Source organism: Acomys russatus, chromosome 29, assembly GCF_903995435.1.
Source record: "Acomys russatus chromosome 29, mAcoRus1.1, whole genome shotgun sequence".
NCBI lineage: Eukaryota > Metazoa > Chordata > Mammalia > Rodentia > Muridae > Acomys > Acomys russatus.
Genome location: NC_067165.1, coordinates 47,288,442 through 47,304,648, shown reverse-complemented (window position 1 = coordinate 47,304,648; position 16,207 = coordinate 47,288,442). Strand labels below are relative to the sequence as shown.

Genomic DNA, 16,207 nt, shown 5'->3' with positions numbered 1-16,207 from the left:
TGGGTGTGGTCTCAGGTGATAGCTCAGGGTTCCTCCCAACCCCTGTTCCTAGTCAGGACTTCTCAGGTCTCTCAGTTTCACTCCTAAAGGGACAACCAGACACTGCTAGGAGCCCAGGGTTATGAGGCTGAGCTGGGTTGCAATTGTGGAGTACCCCAGGAGGAAGGACCAAGTAGAATTCCAGGTACGGAGTGGATATAAAGCTGCCAGGAGGGCAGGTGGCCCTGGAAATGGCCAGGCTGGGGACCTGACTGCAACTCTCCAGTCATGAGAGTGCATAGGCTCAGATCCTAATTCAAAGCTTCTCTCTTGGGCTGAGAAGGGGGATGGCCTGCTGGACACTGGACACACAGGGACACTGAAGCCACAAGGATGCTGGATCACCCTGCTCTGTGCATTGGGGGAACCATGGCTCTCCGCTGGAATACCGGCCATGCCTCCAGGCCAAGCCTCACTTGAGAACACATCTCTCCCAGAGTGTCTTTATAGAGACTCTGCAGGGACCTCCAGCCAAGTCCACTGTGGGTGTCACAGGGCATGGTGGAATGGACCAGGCAATCTTCACACATTCTGTCTCTCCTGTCTGTCCCCTCCCTAGGAGCAGTGTGGCCAAGGTGAGCACTTTCCACCAGGAGCTAAACTGCCTGTCGTGAATGAGGCAGCATTATGCTCTGTGAGTGGCTGGAGAGACCCAGAGCTAGCAGTGGTGGGAGTGGGGCCTACGGCTAACAACTCACTTTTTCTGAGGTGGTTGGGTAGAGGCAGCCCCCGACACTCCTGCTCATAAACGGGGTGCAGGAGGCCCTGCTGGACAGCTACTACCCACAGGTTCCACAGCTGCGCCATACCATGGGCAGCCCCTGGCGACTGTAGTTCATTCAGTTCACCTTGCCCTGCCTGTGCTGGGGCTGCTACTGCGCGTCACTGCCAAAGCCTCTTGTTTCCCCTGGCTCTGCTGGGGAAAGGCGCCCTGGCTAGGAGTCAGTACTGCTTCAGGGCAGTCCCACCGTGCCAGAGGACAGCCAGAGACCTCCACCCCCAAGCTTCAGGGGGCGATGCAGAGGTCCAGCTGGAGATAAGCCCCACACAGATGCTCCCAGGGGCTTGGAGGAAGTTTTGGGTGTAAGAACTGAGCTGAACTCCAGGTCCAGGTTCAGTTTGTGGTTTGCTGCTGTTTTGTTTTTGAGCTGGTCCCTCTGTGTAGCCCTGGGGCCTTGCTATGTAAACCAGACTCTCCTGCCCCTGCCTCCTAAGCACTGGGATCAATGGTGTGTGCCACCACCACAGGAGCTCCCTGGAGATTTTGACAACTGAACTAACCCCAACAGAGCCACCCAATCCCTCAGCCTCATTTTGGGAGCTATAGCAGCAGTGGGCTCCCTGGTTGCTCAGAGTGGGCCAGACTAGTAATTTGAGGGCCCCAAAAGCGGTACCACCTGACCCATTCAGAAGCCAGGCATAGACTCTTTTCACCCTCCTCCCCCATCAGGTGGGGGCCTCTTGGGTTGAGGGGGACCCCAAGACAGGGCTGAGAAGTGTCCCTTCTCTACACCCCTAAACTCTGAATATGAGCTTTTGTTCAGATACATGGCGGTACTAGTGGAGTCTGTTTGGTCTCACATTTGTATGTGCATGTTACACACACATGTGCATATCAGACAGAGCCTGCATTGGCTCTGCGGCAGCCTCTGGGAAAGCAGAGATAAAAAGGTAAGTCCAAGCCATCTACTGTCCTTGGGCTGCTCTGCCATAAAATCAGCCATTCCACCTGTTGTCCCCAGTCACCTACAAACCTCAGACTGTACCTTAGTGCCACCCTGGAGCAGAGCACAGCAGACACACTGCACGTGAGGGGCACGAGCCCCAGCGAATCCCACTGTGTCCACCCTTGTCCCTATCAAGGAATGCGTCTAACTCAGAGAAATGCAGGGAGGAGAAGCCAGGGAACAGGGGCTAAGGGTGTCAGGCGTCAGTTTTTCCTAAGGCACCAGGCCCCTGTTGGCTTATCTGGGTCACATCCTCCTGGGAAGGGACGGTGTTGGGACTCTGCTTCCAGCTGCCCCCAGACAAACCTCCAGCTGAGACAGAGCCAAGCAAGGCTTGATCCCGCAATGAGCAGGCAGTAGATGCAAGCGGCAGAGATTTATTAAGTGAGTGTGATCAGAGCAGGAAGGAGTGGGGTCCTGCCAGCCCAGAGGTGGACAGGGGAGGTGGTGGGTGGAGCTCAAGCAGGAGGAAGAAGCTCAATCTGCTTTTTAGGGCCACAGCCATCAAGCAAGGGAGTCAGAGGCGCTGACCCAGTGCCTACCTTACTGCCCATGGATGCTCCCAGGGCAGTGTTTGCATAGTGACCAGCTGAGTGCCCTTGGCCTAACGAAGGGCCCCATAGTATGCAGGGGGGGGGGGCAGCCTCTATCCTGGGACTCCTCTAGAAAAAGGGAAATTGAAGGCATTCATAGCCCCCACCCCCAAATAAAGGACCACTGGACCTATTGGAGGCCCAGCCCAAGGAGTGAAGCTCGGGGGCAGGGCATGGGGGGAATCTATATGGGCCTCCCCAGCAGCAGGCAGAGTTGGGATCAGGATGGTCCTTGAGCGTCCACAGAAAAAAATAGACGCAGACAAAGTTAGAATGAGGTGGCTGCAGAACACCCTCTCAGTCAGTTACAAAGAACATTGGGCACGGGGTGGAAAGTACCAGTTGCTTTTTCAGGCACGGGCTCTGGCCCAGGTAAACCAGACAGTGCCTCTGGAGGACACAAGGATGGACTTGGGCCCTCAGGCACACGGACCCAAGTGGCCAGCCACGTAGCCTTGGGGACGCCTGCGTCCAGCCTGGGTGGAAGACCTGGGCCAAAGCTCCACCTCCCAGCACCATCAAAGCCCAACCCGGATGCTGGGGTCGCTGAGCGAGGTACTCAGGTTGATTCCCTGGGTGGGCTGCCACTCCTGCCAGGGAAGGGCTGGTGGCCAGCCGCCAGCCCCAGGCTGGAGGAAGGGCTCTGGGGGTATGTAGAAAGGACCTAGCTAGCAGGTCAGTGTTCTGGGGCAGTAAATATAGGGGCACAAGGTGAAATAGGCCCTGAGGGCGGAGGGGCACACGGTGACACGGACCTCAAGAGTGGTTTGTGCCGTGAACAGCCCAGACCCTTGAAGGACCACCTGAAGGTGAGACGAGGGGCACCTGAGGCCCCCAAATGTGGGGCTTCAAAAGACTCAGTGCTTGGGTCCCTGTCCTCTGGCTGAGCAAGAAAGTGGGGGCTCCAGCCAGGAACACTAGGGTCCTGGGCTGTTGGGACGGGCCCACAGATGTCACAGGCAGGGCTGTGGCTAGATGAGGGGCTAGGGTCTTCAGGAGCATGCAGGGTTTCTGGGCCGGGTAGGCTGGGTTCAGGGTAGGGACCCCTCAGCCGCCCGGCCAGCCAGGCCCTAGCTTTCCTCCAGGTGGAGGCCAATGAACTCCTGGATGCACCTGCGGTACTGCAGCTCTGTAGGACTGCTGCCTGGCAGGGGGCCTGGCTGACCAGGGGGTGCCTCGGCTTCTCTCATCTCCTCAGCCATGCGGGCCAAGCGAAGCCTGGGGGTGGGGAACAATGTAAAGTGACTCTGTCCCCCACATAATCTCTGTCCCTTCTGAAAGTGACCGTGCCCCCAAGACCCCGCCTGACTTACAATGTGACAATGTCAGCGTTGGCTGCTTGAACTGCGATGGTCAATGGGTCCTGCTGCTCGTGGTCCAGGGCGTGCTGGTCAGCCCCCCGCTTCAGGAACAGACAGACCTGGCTGGGGGGCGGAGGAGCTTATTGAGATGGGTCAAAGGTGAGGGGATGGTAGCACAAGAGAGACCCATAGAACTCACCCAGTGCGGCCCAGGAGCGTAGCATGGTGCAAGGGTGCCCGGCCAAGGCTGTCTCTTTGGTTCACATCAGCTCCGTTTTGCAGCAGGAACTCACAGACAATCAAGGAGCCCTGGAGATCAGGGAAACCAGAGTGAACAAGGAAAGAACACTGGCAGGGCCCGCGCGTCCTGACCTCCTGCCATGAGCACCCCCAAGCAGGATCAAGCCTGGTCTGTATCTAGGACAACAGAATGCCCGTATGGGTCTGCTGTCTTGTTCTCACCCCAAGCACAGCCTGCACCAGTGGTGTCTTGCCCTCATCTGCTGCATCAGCCCAGTTGACTTCAGCTCCATGGGCCAGTGCTGCGGCCAGTGCAGGGAGATCTCGGGTACGTGCTGCTTGGTGTGCCAGGAGCCCGGGATGGAGCTCACGTACATCTGCCAGGCTCCAGGCCTCAGCTTCTCCATCGACCTCACTGCTGGACTCCTCTGACTCAGCGCCTTCTGTGGGAGCACAAGGGGTCAGGGAGCTGGAACCCTCAGGGGTGTTAGGATGATGGGCTGCATGGAGGCAGAGAGGCACACAACCCACCTTCCTCAGTAACACTGTCCACCACAGAGCCTGCGCCGAAGGCCAGAACATCCGAGCTGCCGTCAGAGCTACCTCCTAGGCCACTGTCACTGCTTAGACCTATAGGACCACAGGAAAGGGGATCCTTACCATGGGGGGCAGGAGTCACAAAACACTGAAGGGAGGCTGAAGCCCACCCACCCTTTAGAAGATTCTCCCCTTCAAAGACAGCCCTGAACTAGGGAACACCCTGAAGACTGCTGTCCAGCATGAAAGAAAAGTAGAGAAAACCAAACAGTAGCTCACAGGAGCAGGGAAACCCTCCTTACCCAGAACAGCCCAAAGCGGCCCCTCCCAGCCCGCTAGGCTTTAAAGCCTGGCTTAGAGTCGGCACTACAGTGCCCTCTGCTGTCACCACTCAATCCCATTAACGCAGACACATGCAACTGCTCCTTACATGTGCACACACAGTCCACATCTCACACATTACACTTTCTTTTTTCCCCCTGAGAGAGGGACGTACAAATGTACTCAAGATGGCCTCGAATTCACTATGTACCCAGGGTGGCCTGGAATCCATTACAATCCTCCTGCCTCAGCGGCTGAGTGCTGGAGTTATCAATGTAAACCACTTATAATGTTATAAATGGCTTACACACATTACTCTTGACAGGCGCATGCTCAGCCCAGCGGTTCTCACCTTCCTGATGCTGAGACCCTCCAGTACAGCTCCTTATGTTGTGTGACCGCCGCCCCCCCCCCCAACCACAGCCGTTGCTACTTCACAACTGTAGTTTTGCCACTGTTATGAATGTAATGTGAACATCTGATATGCAGGGTGTCCAACATGTGATCCCCAAAGGGGTCACAACCCACGGTCGAGAACTGCTGCTTGCTCTCTAACCCTCTGTGGCATCACCACCCTGCCCCAGTTTCCTCTTCAAATTCTTGAGCAAGTGTCGTCCACGTTTGTACAGAGGAGCCTCAACTGTTCCCTGTTACTTTGGCTGAGAGTGGGGTGTGGCCACTGAGGGACACAGCACAGGAAAGGAGTCTCTCCCAGCACTCACTGCGTGGACCAGCCCCAGCAGCCCCTGCATCAAAATAGGAGAAGAGGGTGTCCAGCTCATCGGGGCAGAAGAGGGAGTCTCGGCGGAACTTGCGCTCCACAGTGCCAGCTGCAAGGGAGAGGACGCATGCTCAGATGGTGAAACTGAGGCTCAGGACGGGGAAGGCCTCAGGGCAGACAGGCAGAGCTCCGAGGTGCCCTGTGAAGCCCTGCCTCCAGACTACCCAAACCCCACCACAACACTGAGGGGTTGGTGACTCTTCCCAGGGCCGCACCACTCCTGCCCCCAAACCTGCCCAGGTACATGAGCTCAGGTACAGCAGCTGGCAGACCTCCCACCTGAGGACAGAGCAGCAACGGAGGGCGGGACAGGCTCGAGCCGGACCTTGCGTCGGGCAGTGGGGGCATGGGGAGAGCTGTGAGGGCGCTGGCACTTCTGTGCCCTCCAGCGTCTTGGGGCTTCTCTGGCTGGCGCAGAGGTCACTTTTCGCAGAAACTTCTTTTCAACGTATTTGTCCTTGATCCACGCCTCTTTGTCCTGCCTGGAGCAGGGTGAACGTGAGACTGCACTCACCGGCTGGGGCTCCCGTGGCCAGGCTTGCTGCCCACCACTCACCTGGAACTACTGGCCGTGGGCTTTCTGATGCCTGGGCCCTCACACTGGGCCTCATAGATCTGGTTCATGGTGGTGTTTCCTAGCTCACACATCAGCTGTGGGGCACAGCGTATGTGGCTGTTAGTCCAAGTTCAAAGACCGACACCCCACCCTTGCCTTCTTGGGCCTCCAGGGGGCCCTTTCACACACCTTTAGCAGCTCCGGCTCCCAGGAATCCAGTGTCAGGGACCGCACCTTAGAGCAGTGGACACCCAAGCTCCTGGACAGAAAGAGGACGGAAGTGGACCGAGGTGTGGCTCTACTCGGAACCTCAGCCTGCCCCCTTCAGCAGGGGTCAAGAAGGGCTACCTGTGGATGCCTGAGCACTCAATACAGAGCAGCACTCCCAGGTTGATGCTGGCCCAGCGGGGATCTGGCTGGCCACAGTCGCCACACTGGCTGTTACCAGCCACACTCTGCACACGCTGCAGCACGCTCTCGCCCTTGACTCCACGTTCCCGAGAGTCCGTGGTGGAATCAATGCTACTTGTTGATGGTGATGCTGTGCGGTCCAGCCTCTGGTGGACAGTGTGAGGAGCCACTCAGCCCTGGGAGGTCTCAACTCCCCAGAAGACCCCGAGTTAGAAGGCTCAGCAAGGCTAGGGCCCCTCAAACACACATCTGCACACGTGTATACATGCAGACACTGCACATACACACACATTTGTAAACTGCCCGCACAAGCATGGACACAGCCTACGGGAGCTGTTTTTGAGGTACGTATACTCATGTGGAAGGAGAGAAGCAGTGCACCTCGCTATAGCAGCTGTCTGGACTTTCCCGGTAGGCAGAGGCTATGCTAGCCTGCACAGCTTGAACCCAAGCCTGTCGAAGCTTCTCAGAGTCAGCCTGCAGCATGCAGCTCCTGTAGGGAGGGGCTAGTCAGCCTCAGTCAGCAGGGCTCTCCCCACCCTGCCCTGGGCTGGGCCTACTCACTTGGTAGGTGACACAACTTCAAAACAGAAGCGCCGTTCTATGTCCTCACACGGCTTCACAGAGCACAGGCGTAGGTCATCTACCACCACAGTCAGAGCGTCCTGTGGGCATGACAGGCTTACCGCTCTCATACACATTTCCTCCTTTATCTTAGTCTCAGGCAATGTGTCGCTGGCTCCCTGCTCCTCCGACCTTTTGGTGCCTGTCTGTGTCCTCAGCCCTGTGCCAACATCCACTAAGCAGCAGGACACATAGTCTGGATGGGGAGGGGTCTGGCCAAAGAGGACCCTCCTCCCCCACCCCCGCGTACCTTGAGTTTCTTCTGATAGACCAGCTGGCTGTTCTGAATGGAGAACCACCGTCTGGGTGAAGAGAACGGAAGACAGGAGGTCAGGCAGAGCTGGCTCCACATCCACTTTGCCCTCAGCCCTGCCTGTTCCTTACCGGTTCCATGTCTTGAAGGCGTTGCTGGCTCTCTTGAAGAGGTAGCCCTCCATCACCACACCGCTCGGTGCATCCACGTCAAACTCCACTTTTGGCTCATCATAGGAAAAGTCCTAAGGAGGACAGAGCTGGCCCTTGGGGAACGCCCATCCTTGAAGGACCCAGCCCCCCTCCCAGGCTTACCCCAAATAAAAGCTAAGGTGAGGCACATGCTCAGGGAACCTCAGCACACCACAACAATTTCCTGACCAAGCAAGGCCCTTTGTCCAAAGACACTGTCGGAAGATCCCTTGTGTCCACAGCTGGCCCTGAGCACTCCAGCCCCCATCTCTAGGCTCGCAGGAACAAGCAGGCAATGGTCAGGAAGGAAGCTGCACTCCCTCCCCCCACCCCCTGCCATCCTGAGTGTTTCATGCATTTTGCCAGCTGGACCTTCTCCAGCTGCTTGACAGAGCTCCATTCAGAAGCCAGAGAGCCTTGGGTGTCCTGTGTGTCCCACTGTCTGACAGGCCAGGCCAGTAGAGGGACGGCCTTATCACCTGCTCTCAGCCTGAGCAGGGGAGGAAGGCACAGTTGCCACCACTCCTGCAGGGGACTGGCTAGATTCATCTTGCTGGTTCCAGCAGCCAGCTGACCTACAGGCTCCTCCCAAAGTACAGCGGGAGCACTAAGGTGGGGAGGTGTCCTCGGTGCTGAAAGGGAGGGTCTGACTAGCCCAGCGTGCAGTGTGCAGCTCTTACCTGCAGCAGTGTCTGAGGCCCAAGGCAGAGGGAGGGGAAAGAGAAAGAGAGAACTGATGAATGAGGGCTCTGCTCCCAAACACCACCAGATTCTCTTATCCCACCTGCAGCCAATCTCTGCTCTGGGCGGGGAGAGTCGATGGGACCACTGTTCAGCAGTTGAGCAAAGGCCCCCAGAAGGAGCCCACAACTAGTCAGAGGCACTCCACAACCTCTACGGCAGTGGCCTCAACTTGTGGGTTATGAGCCCTTTGGGGAGGTCACATATCAGATACTTACATTACAATTTACATTATGTTATAGTTTATAATGAAATTACAGTTATGAAGAGGCAACAACATAATTTTATGGTTGGGGGTCACCACACCATGAAGAACTGTATTAAAGGGTCGCAGCGTTAGGAAGGTTGAGTGAGGAGGTTCCAGGTCCCAGCGTTCCAACCCTTCCCCATACCAGGCTTACTGTACTGATACCCTTAAAGATGGAGCCCTCACTCTGCTGCTGTATGCCAAGGGTAGAGCAGACTCAGCTAGCGGCTGACGTGAGGCCTAACAAGTAGTAAGTGGACAGTTTTGGGAAGAAGGGCAGAGTTTGTAGAAGTGTCTATTGGTGTCCCAGATCAGAGTTGTGGAGTGGCGACGAGGGAAAACATGGCATTCAATGGCATTCGCCTGTACTCAGGGAGCTGGGCTGCAGGGCCTCACCCGCTGTTGGATGGCAGCGTGCTTGCGTTCCATCTCACGCTTCTCCACCGCAGAGTCGATCACGAGCTGGTCCAACTGTGGGGGTCAAAGGAAGGCAGTAGACCCCTTCCCAAGGCCTTAACCAGGAGCCCCCCCTGAAGCTCACTCACTGAGGCACTCCTATAGGCTCACCTCAGCTGCCAGCTTCTTCATGTAGGGGTCCAGCTGGTGCAGTAGGCTATACCCCTGCTGGAAGAAGCTGTACTGGGCGTGCATGAAAGACAGCATCTGCAGTGAGAGTGGAGTCCCAGTGAGGCCCGGCTCCTACTGCCCACGCCACGCCACACGTATCTCCCCACACAAGCACTCACAGAATCTAAGATCTCAAACTTCTTCTTGGCCTGGAGGACGTTGATCTGTCAGAGGAAGAGCAAACAGAGGAGGTGTCAGGGCCCAGAAGCCCGTGGCCTGTACATTTCTAGAATCTGCTTGGACAGCTCAGAGTTCTGAAACCTCAAGTGGTGTTTAGACATCTGCATGGTATCAGCCTCACCCTCCCTCTGTCTGAATGTACAGTCGCATCTGGATGAAACCGAGAACCCCAACCCTTGCCATATCCCTAGAGCCTCCTGGATCAGATCACGGCAGCCACCCCTGCTGCCTACCCTAGTCCAGGCCTTGGCTGGGTGTCATCCACATTGCTACTGACCCACAGCTAACCTGGAGCACATAGTCCAGTGCCAAGTGGCGGAAGCACTTCCGGGTGAGAGTGAGGGCGCCCGTGGCCTCTTCCACTTCATGGGGTCGGTGCCTTGGCGCCTGGGCATTCCTCACCAAAGACAGCTCCATGTCCTCCCGCACTTTGTCAAACTGCTTCTTCGTCTCTTTGAATTTCCGCACATCCCTGGATGCCAGCCAGCGTAGGTGCCACGAACCAGAGGTCAGAGAAGGGGTCAGTGCGCAGCAGGCTTTAGCTACCCTGAGCTCTCTTTCACGGTCCCCCTGCGGCTCCTGAGAAGGGCCTGGGCTCTACCGAGCTTTTTCCTCCCTCTTCCCTGCTCTAGGACCTCCCAGCCCTTCACCAATTTACTCTAGATCTGTCTAGTCCAGACCCCATGTGCCAAACATCAGCCTGCATCTCCTCTACAGTATGGGGGTAAACCACAACTCCACCCTTCCCTGTCTAGCCGGTCTCCTGGCCTTTGCCCCTGTTGGTTGAGCCTCCTGTCAGAGGGCAAAGGCTTCTCACAGCCTGAAGCCTTGGCCAAGGACCTGCTGCCCTTCTTTTCCTGAAGATGGAACTTGGAATTCAGCTTTCACCATGGCACTTGGCTATGGGGCTAAGGGCTTGGCTGGCTGTTCTGGTCACTCACTCTTTGACAAAGTTGTGGAGCTGCTGCCGCACCGATCTCTGGGCCTGATCAAACAGAATCTGGGATAGAGGCAGGACGGAGGCTATTAGGGTCACCACTAGCAAGACCCCACAGACAAAGTCCCATCCCCAACAGGTGAACATTGAGACCCCTGCCCATATCTTCCTGGGCCCCAGCTCTCTACAGTGAACACTAGCTGCAGAGCTTGCCGTGTACCAGGGTGGCCTCTTGGGGATGGGGGGGAGGGGGGAAACAGCTGTAGCGTTTGTTCATCTTCCCATCTGGCCCTTAGCCAGTCTGGAGGTCACTGTGATGGCAGGCAGGCCTCTAAACTCCGCCTTCAACATCTGCATGGGTGGCACACATGGGCTGCCTCAAGGCTGATTACCAGCACTGAGCTCCCATAGGGCTTGGCCTGGGGAAGGTGGTAGCTGATTGCTGGGAACTGAAGTGGTTTCATATCACCCTACACACACACGCACGCATGCACGCACGCACGCAGGCACATGCGCACTCCTGACCCACAGTGACACATAGAGGATGGCTGAGCCAGGCCAGGGGTAGATAAACAGACTGGTTTATTTCTGAGCTTCCCCAGGTCTGGCCAAATGGAAGCTCCTTGTTTAGTCTAGGACACTGATTCCCAGGCCGTGCTCTACTCCCACCCACAGACACTTGGCCTGTTCTACTGTGTCTATACGCATCAATACCAGGGCCTTAGGAGGCTACCATGCCTGCCTGGATGGCAGTGAGGCTATCACCCAGAAATAAGCTGGCCTGGGATGAAAAGCTCTGCCCAGCTTGGAGTCTAGAAGAACCTTCCATGGTCTCCTCACCCCAAGACACTGCTGCCCACAGGTCTGAGCTGTGTGCTGCCTCCTTGCCCTAGGATCTGGACTGGCCACAGTTGGGGACATGGCAACCTCTCCTTGAAATATTCCTCACACTGCACTGACTCATAGACGCAGGGTGGCTACCATTTCTGTAGATCAAAAGAGCAGAAGATGGTCTTTCTCACTCATGGCTACCAGTTTGGGTAACTATGAACCAGTCAGCTTTGCTGTGGTCTAGGTAGGGCCTTCAAGAGACATGGTGTAGGCTAAATGGATGTAGACACTGCACATGGCCCATGGGGCTCACCGTGTGGTAGTTGACCATCTCCTGCAGGCTGTCTCCAAACCTCTGCAGGCATTCCTGAAGAAAAATATGGGGAAGACCACACTGGAAAGAGCAGTGGGGCTAAGGCCACACAGGCCATGTAGCTAGTGTCTCCTTTATGTCACTTAAGACTCCTCCCTGCCCAGGGTTAGGTGTCCTCAAGCGGAATGCAGACACCCAATACCCATGATCTAGACACCCTTTAGGGGGCTTCCCCCACCCCCACATCGGCCCCTCACCGAAATTACGGTGTCACCCTGGCACTGCTGAGACAGGTCTCGGACGCCGCTCACAAAGAGCCTGTTGGTGGTAACGTAGGCTTTGCCAGCTTCAATCATGCCACTGCACAGTTTGACCAGCTGCAAGTGGGACAGAGTGGGCAAAATGAGGGCCCGAGTTTCTCCAAGATGGTGACTCAGATCCACCGATAGGCTGGCAGGACAGAGAAACCTCAAGCAGGGGGCACAGGCTTGGAGTGTGAAATGGCTTCACAGGGTCAGAGGGCCACAGGGCACACGGCCCCTGCCTCCTGGCTCTGAAGCCTGTTCCCTCTCCCCTTCCCTAACCTGATTCTTGGTCCCACCCCTGCCACACTAGGCACAGCAAGCACAGCAGCCGTTTCCCGTCCAACTGGCATCTCAGACATAGGTACATATACCTGGAGTCACCCCAAAGTTCCAGGCTGGGCTTGGAGTGGGCAGAGTGACTCTGGGCCCTCTATGTACCACCAGGTACGCCTCTTACCTTGTCCAGCTTAGCCTCGATCTCAACCACGTCTGTTTCTACCTCATCAATAGTTGCCCTAGAAGAAGAATTGGGCAGTTAGATCAGCTGGAGTTTCATGTCCTCTTGTCTCTCCCCATGGGTTTTGCTGCCAGAAGGGAGCGCCAAGAAACCAAGGCTGAGAGAGGCAAGCACCCTACCTGATGGACATAACTGGGACCCAGGTCCAGCACTTTGGAGCTACCCAGAGCCCACCAGGCAGGGTGAAGCCACCTAGCCATACCACATGTGCTATCACAGGCCCCCCAACACACACACAGACCCTACACTGTATCTGTGCTCTACGAAACAAGGTTAATCAAGTCCTTATTCCCTAAGCACAATAACCCTGAAGTCTCATGGTGCGGCGTTGGTGCCCACGGCAGCCTTCTCTGGGGCTCAAAGGTGGACTTCAACCTCACTGCAGAGCCTCTCCACAACTAGAGCCTGTCCCTTACTTCTTTGCTTCCAATGCAGGTCACTTTGGCCTGCAGCTAGATGACTCCAAAGCAGGCTGGCTATGAACCATCAGCTAAGGGACGATGCCTCAAGCCAGTGAGGGAAAAGCCCTCCATCTCTCTCAACCACAAAACTCCATATAGCTCGGTCCAGCGAGAAGGAGAGATGGGTCAGTTCTCTTTAGAGCCCACTCCTACCAGTCCAGCCTGGTAAAGAAGATGTCCTGGGGAGGGAGGAGTTAATGATGACATCATCAGGAGAAACCGGGGAGAATCCCGGAAGCCAAAGGCAGATGGATTAAGCACGTGACTGCCCCCCCCCTCCCATCTCCAACTTGGGAACAGGAAATAAGGGCAGGCTCCCAGCAGTCCCCCACCGCATACAATCAGTTAGCTGGTGAGCTAGGCCCATCTGGCCTGCGTGGGTAGAGGCAAAGGGTTAGGCAGACATCTAGGAACAAGTCTCACACTGGCTGAGGGTGGGGTACCAGAGGGGAAGCCATCCAGTTCTAGCATCTCCTCACCCCTTTCTATCCTGTTCTCTAGAAGGCCAACAAGAAAGAGCTGGGTGAGGAGACATGGTTTAGGGTGTCCTCAATTAGGATCTGGGGCTGAAATGACCATGAACCCTCCAAGGTCCTGGCCACTAGCCTCATCCCTTCTTGAGGGCCAAAGGGCCACGAATTCTAAAGCAGCAAGGGGACAGGATTGGAGCTGCAGCATCTGATTGGACCATTGGCAGCCATGTCTCTGAAGGATGCTACACAGCCTGTCCTGCTTGGAGGGAAAAATGCCCTTTAGCTATGAGCCCTAACACAGGCCACCACAGGAGGCTCTGTTCCGGGACTCTGGCCACTAGGAGAGCCAGCAGTTCCCAGAACACAGATGTAACTATCTACTTTGGAGAGAGCGATTCAGGGCTTCCCAGGGCAGGCCCGACAGCCCAGGCAGCTGCATGGAGAGCTGCAGCTGGCCAGGGAGCCAGGAACTGGGAGGGGCTGCACCAGGAGCTGACATTAGTACTCACAGGGACGTGGGAATGTGGTGGGCACTTACTAGAGGCTCACTTGGGCATCATTCTGCCCTAGGAGTCTCTCAGAGCTCCCTTCCTCGGACAAGGACTTGAGGGCAACCCCTCCTGCCTGCCCTAGGCCTATTTTGCCAGTCAGGGACTTGAGCAGCTTGGAGGCTGGGGAGGAGCCCCCTCACCAAAGCCATGACTCAGCGGTTGAAGCCCCACCCAGGGCAGGGCTTGCAGTCAAGGCTGGGCTGGCTCCTCTTCCTGGGCTCCCCTGCACCCCCACCCACAGCTCCAGGGACTATGAGGCATTCCTAGGCTGTCACAAGCCCTTATCCTAGGCCGAGAGCTCCAAAGCAAAACTACCAGCCATTTCCAGGTTAGGGTCTACGCGCCACCTCATTTCCACGTCCTCCTGCCAGCCCTATCCTGCCCCACCTACAGGTTCTTGGCCAAAAAGCTCAAGTTATAACCTCGGTAACACCTTAGAGTGGACAGGGACTCTTCCCACCCATCAAATCAAAGCCCACCAAACCCCACAAAGCCAGGTCTCCATGACCCCAAGACCAAGGTCCAGAGAGTCATCCTCAGCCCTCACCTCAACACCCCCCACCTCCACCCACCAAAAGAAGTAATGTTGAGCCTTAGGTAGCAACCACGCCTACTGTGGCCCCACAAGTCCAACTGGCTGGCTGTGGCAACCAAGGCCCAGAGGTGACTGGCTCTCTGCTCAGGCACAAACCCCCCATACATCAGGGCGGAGCCAGAGCTTCTCAAAAGGAGCGCTTCAACTCTGGGCCAAGTTCTCAGCACAGCGATCTTGGCCATGACTCCTAACAAGCCTGGATGTAGGACTGTGGGGTATCGGAGGCTCTCAGAGTACTCCTCCCAATCACTCAGCAACAGGAAACAGGAGAGCGCAGACGACTGCCTCAAGACCCCTGCCTACAGTCGGCAGACTCTCTTGACTAAGTGTAATGCTCCAAGGTTCCTGAGGTGTGTCTTGCTGACTCCCTTGCAAGGTGGTCTTGCAAAAGAGCTGCTGAGGTAGTCCCCCGCACGTATGCATGTGGTCAGACACGCATGTCCACACATGCATGCTAATACATAAACACATGCATGTACATAGGAGCACAGGGCATACAGACGTGTTCCAGGGACATGGCACACACGCGTGCACAGAAGTGTGCACCCGTGCTACGAAACACACACCTGCATACATTAACACGTATCTAGTAGCATGACTCATGAATCCACAGAGAAGTGGCACATGCACACACATGTGTGCGCCCTCATTAGGCTATGTGCACGCATCAAGCACACCAACCCAATGTCACAGCTCACCCACACATTCATGTGCGTGGTCTGGCGCCTCCTCAGAGGAGGGGCAGAGTGGCAGAACGCGCTCCCCTGTATTGAAGCACATATGGAGGTAGGAGCACATACGGGGAGGTGCGCAATTTCAAATGACACACAGGAGAGGTACTCCATTACTTTCTGTCAAATGCCACCCAGTTAAAACAGATGTGTGTGTGTGTGTGTCCGTGTGGTTCACACAGATGTGCATGGCTGTATGTCCAGGAACAACAAAAGAAACAAACTCCTAAGTGAGCAAGGCCCATACCCTCCTCCCACCTAACCCTGGCCTCCTCATCCCCACAGCCCACTCATCACATCACCGTTCACTTTCACCAAGGTGTCCATCTCAGGCCTTGATGGCCTCCCTTGGTTCCACCTATTTGTTGCGCTGGACATATGGACCAAGACAGAGACAGAGACTGATGGTGCAGGATGTCAGACATTCCTAACCAGAACTGCACTACAGGGCCCAGGGGGAGCTCAGTACTTGTGGCACATGAAAGCACACACACACAAAGAAGGGTGGACAGCTCTAGAGATGGCACTGCGCGCAAATGCCCCGTGGTACACACAGCTGCCCAAGGCAGTCCGAGCATTCAACCCCTCCCCGCGCGCGAGGTGATCAGTACAGGGGCGTCTTTTGTTCCGGTCCCCCCGGAGGCCAGAGGCGGAGCTGCGCAGCTAGGGGACCGCGACTCCGGCTCCAGACGGTTTGTTTAGGCCAAGTCTTCCGCTCCGTCCAGCTGGACTCGGAACGGTCACCATGCTGGGCGCCCCTACGCCGTCTCTGGCACAAAGGCGGCTCCCCATCCCCGCCCGCGCCCTACCCGAGGCCCGCGACACACCTGAAACGCGGCGAGTCCTTGATGCATTCCTCGAACTCCACCGTCATGGCTGCGGTGAGCGGCGCTCACTGGACAGAGGACCAAGGCGCATCGAGCGGCATCCCCGGCCGGTAGACCGTCCGCCGCGCCCGCGCTGGGCTCCGCGCCCGGCTGCCCGCCCGCCTCGGAATGAGGCCGGCGCGCCGCGGCCCCGCCCCGCCTGTCACCGCCGGGGAGCGTCGCTCAAGTCCACGGCCGCCCGCGCCGCCCGCTGTCACCTCGCGGGGGGCGGGAGGGGGGCGCGGCGCTGGGGAGCGT

The 16,207-nt window shown here is 56.8% G+C and overlaps 1 protein-coding gene across 1 annotated transcript; it reads right to left on the bottom strand.

Moving 5' to 3' along the window:
- Positions 1 to 2,622: 2,622 nt before the first annotated feature.
- Positions 2,623 to 16,065, bottom strand: Acap3 (ArfGAP with coiled-coil, ankyrin repeat and PH domains 3). The gene is made up of 24 exons (XM_051171057.1): positions 15,911 to 16,065; positions 12,213 to 12,270; positions 11,708 to 11,827; positions 11,451 to 11,504; positions 10,311 to 10,369; positions 9,658 to 9,841; positions 9,309 to 9,353; positions 9,130 to 9,225; positions 8,959 to 9,033; positions 8,255 to 8,266; positions 7,515 to 7,627; positions 7,381 to 7,432; positions 7,071 to 7,171; positions 6,888 to 6,999; positions 6,444 to 6,652; positions 6,285 to 6,354; positions 6,096 to 6,190; positions 5,819 to 6,021; positions 5,481 to 5,588; positions 4,432 to 4,530; positions 4,123 to 4,343; positions 3,860 to 3,969; positions 3,673 to 3,783; positions 2,623 to 3,577 (listed from the first exon to the last, which is right to left on the bottom strand). Exons 1-24 carry the CDS (start codon positions 15,955 to 15,957, stop codon positions 3,430 to 3,432), a joined length of 2,502 nt encoding a protein of 833 aa, XP_051027014.1. The 5' UTR covers positions 15,958 to 16,065; the 3' UTR covers positions 2,623 to 3,429.
- Positions 16,066 to 16,207: the final 142 nt, after the last annotated feature.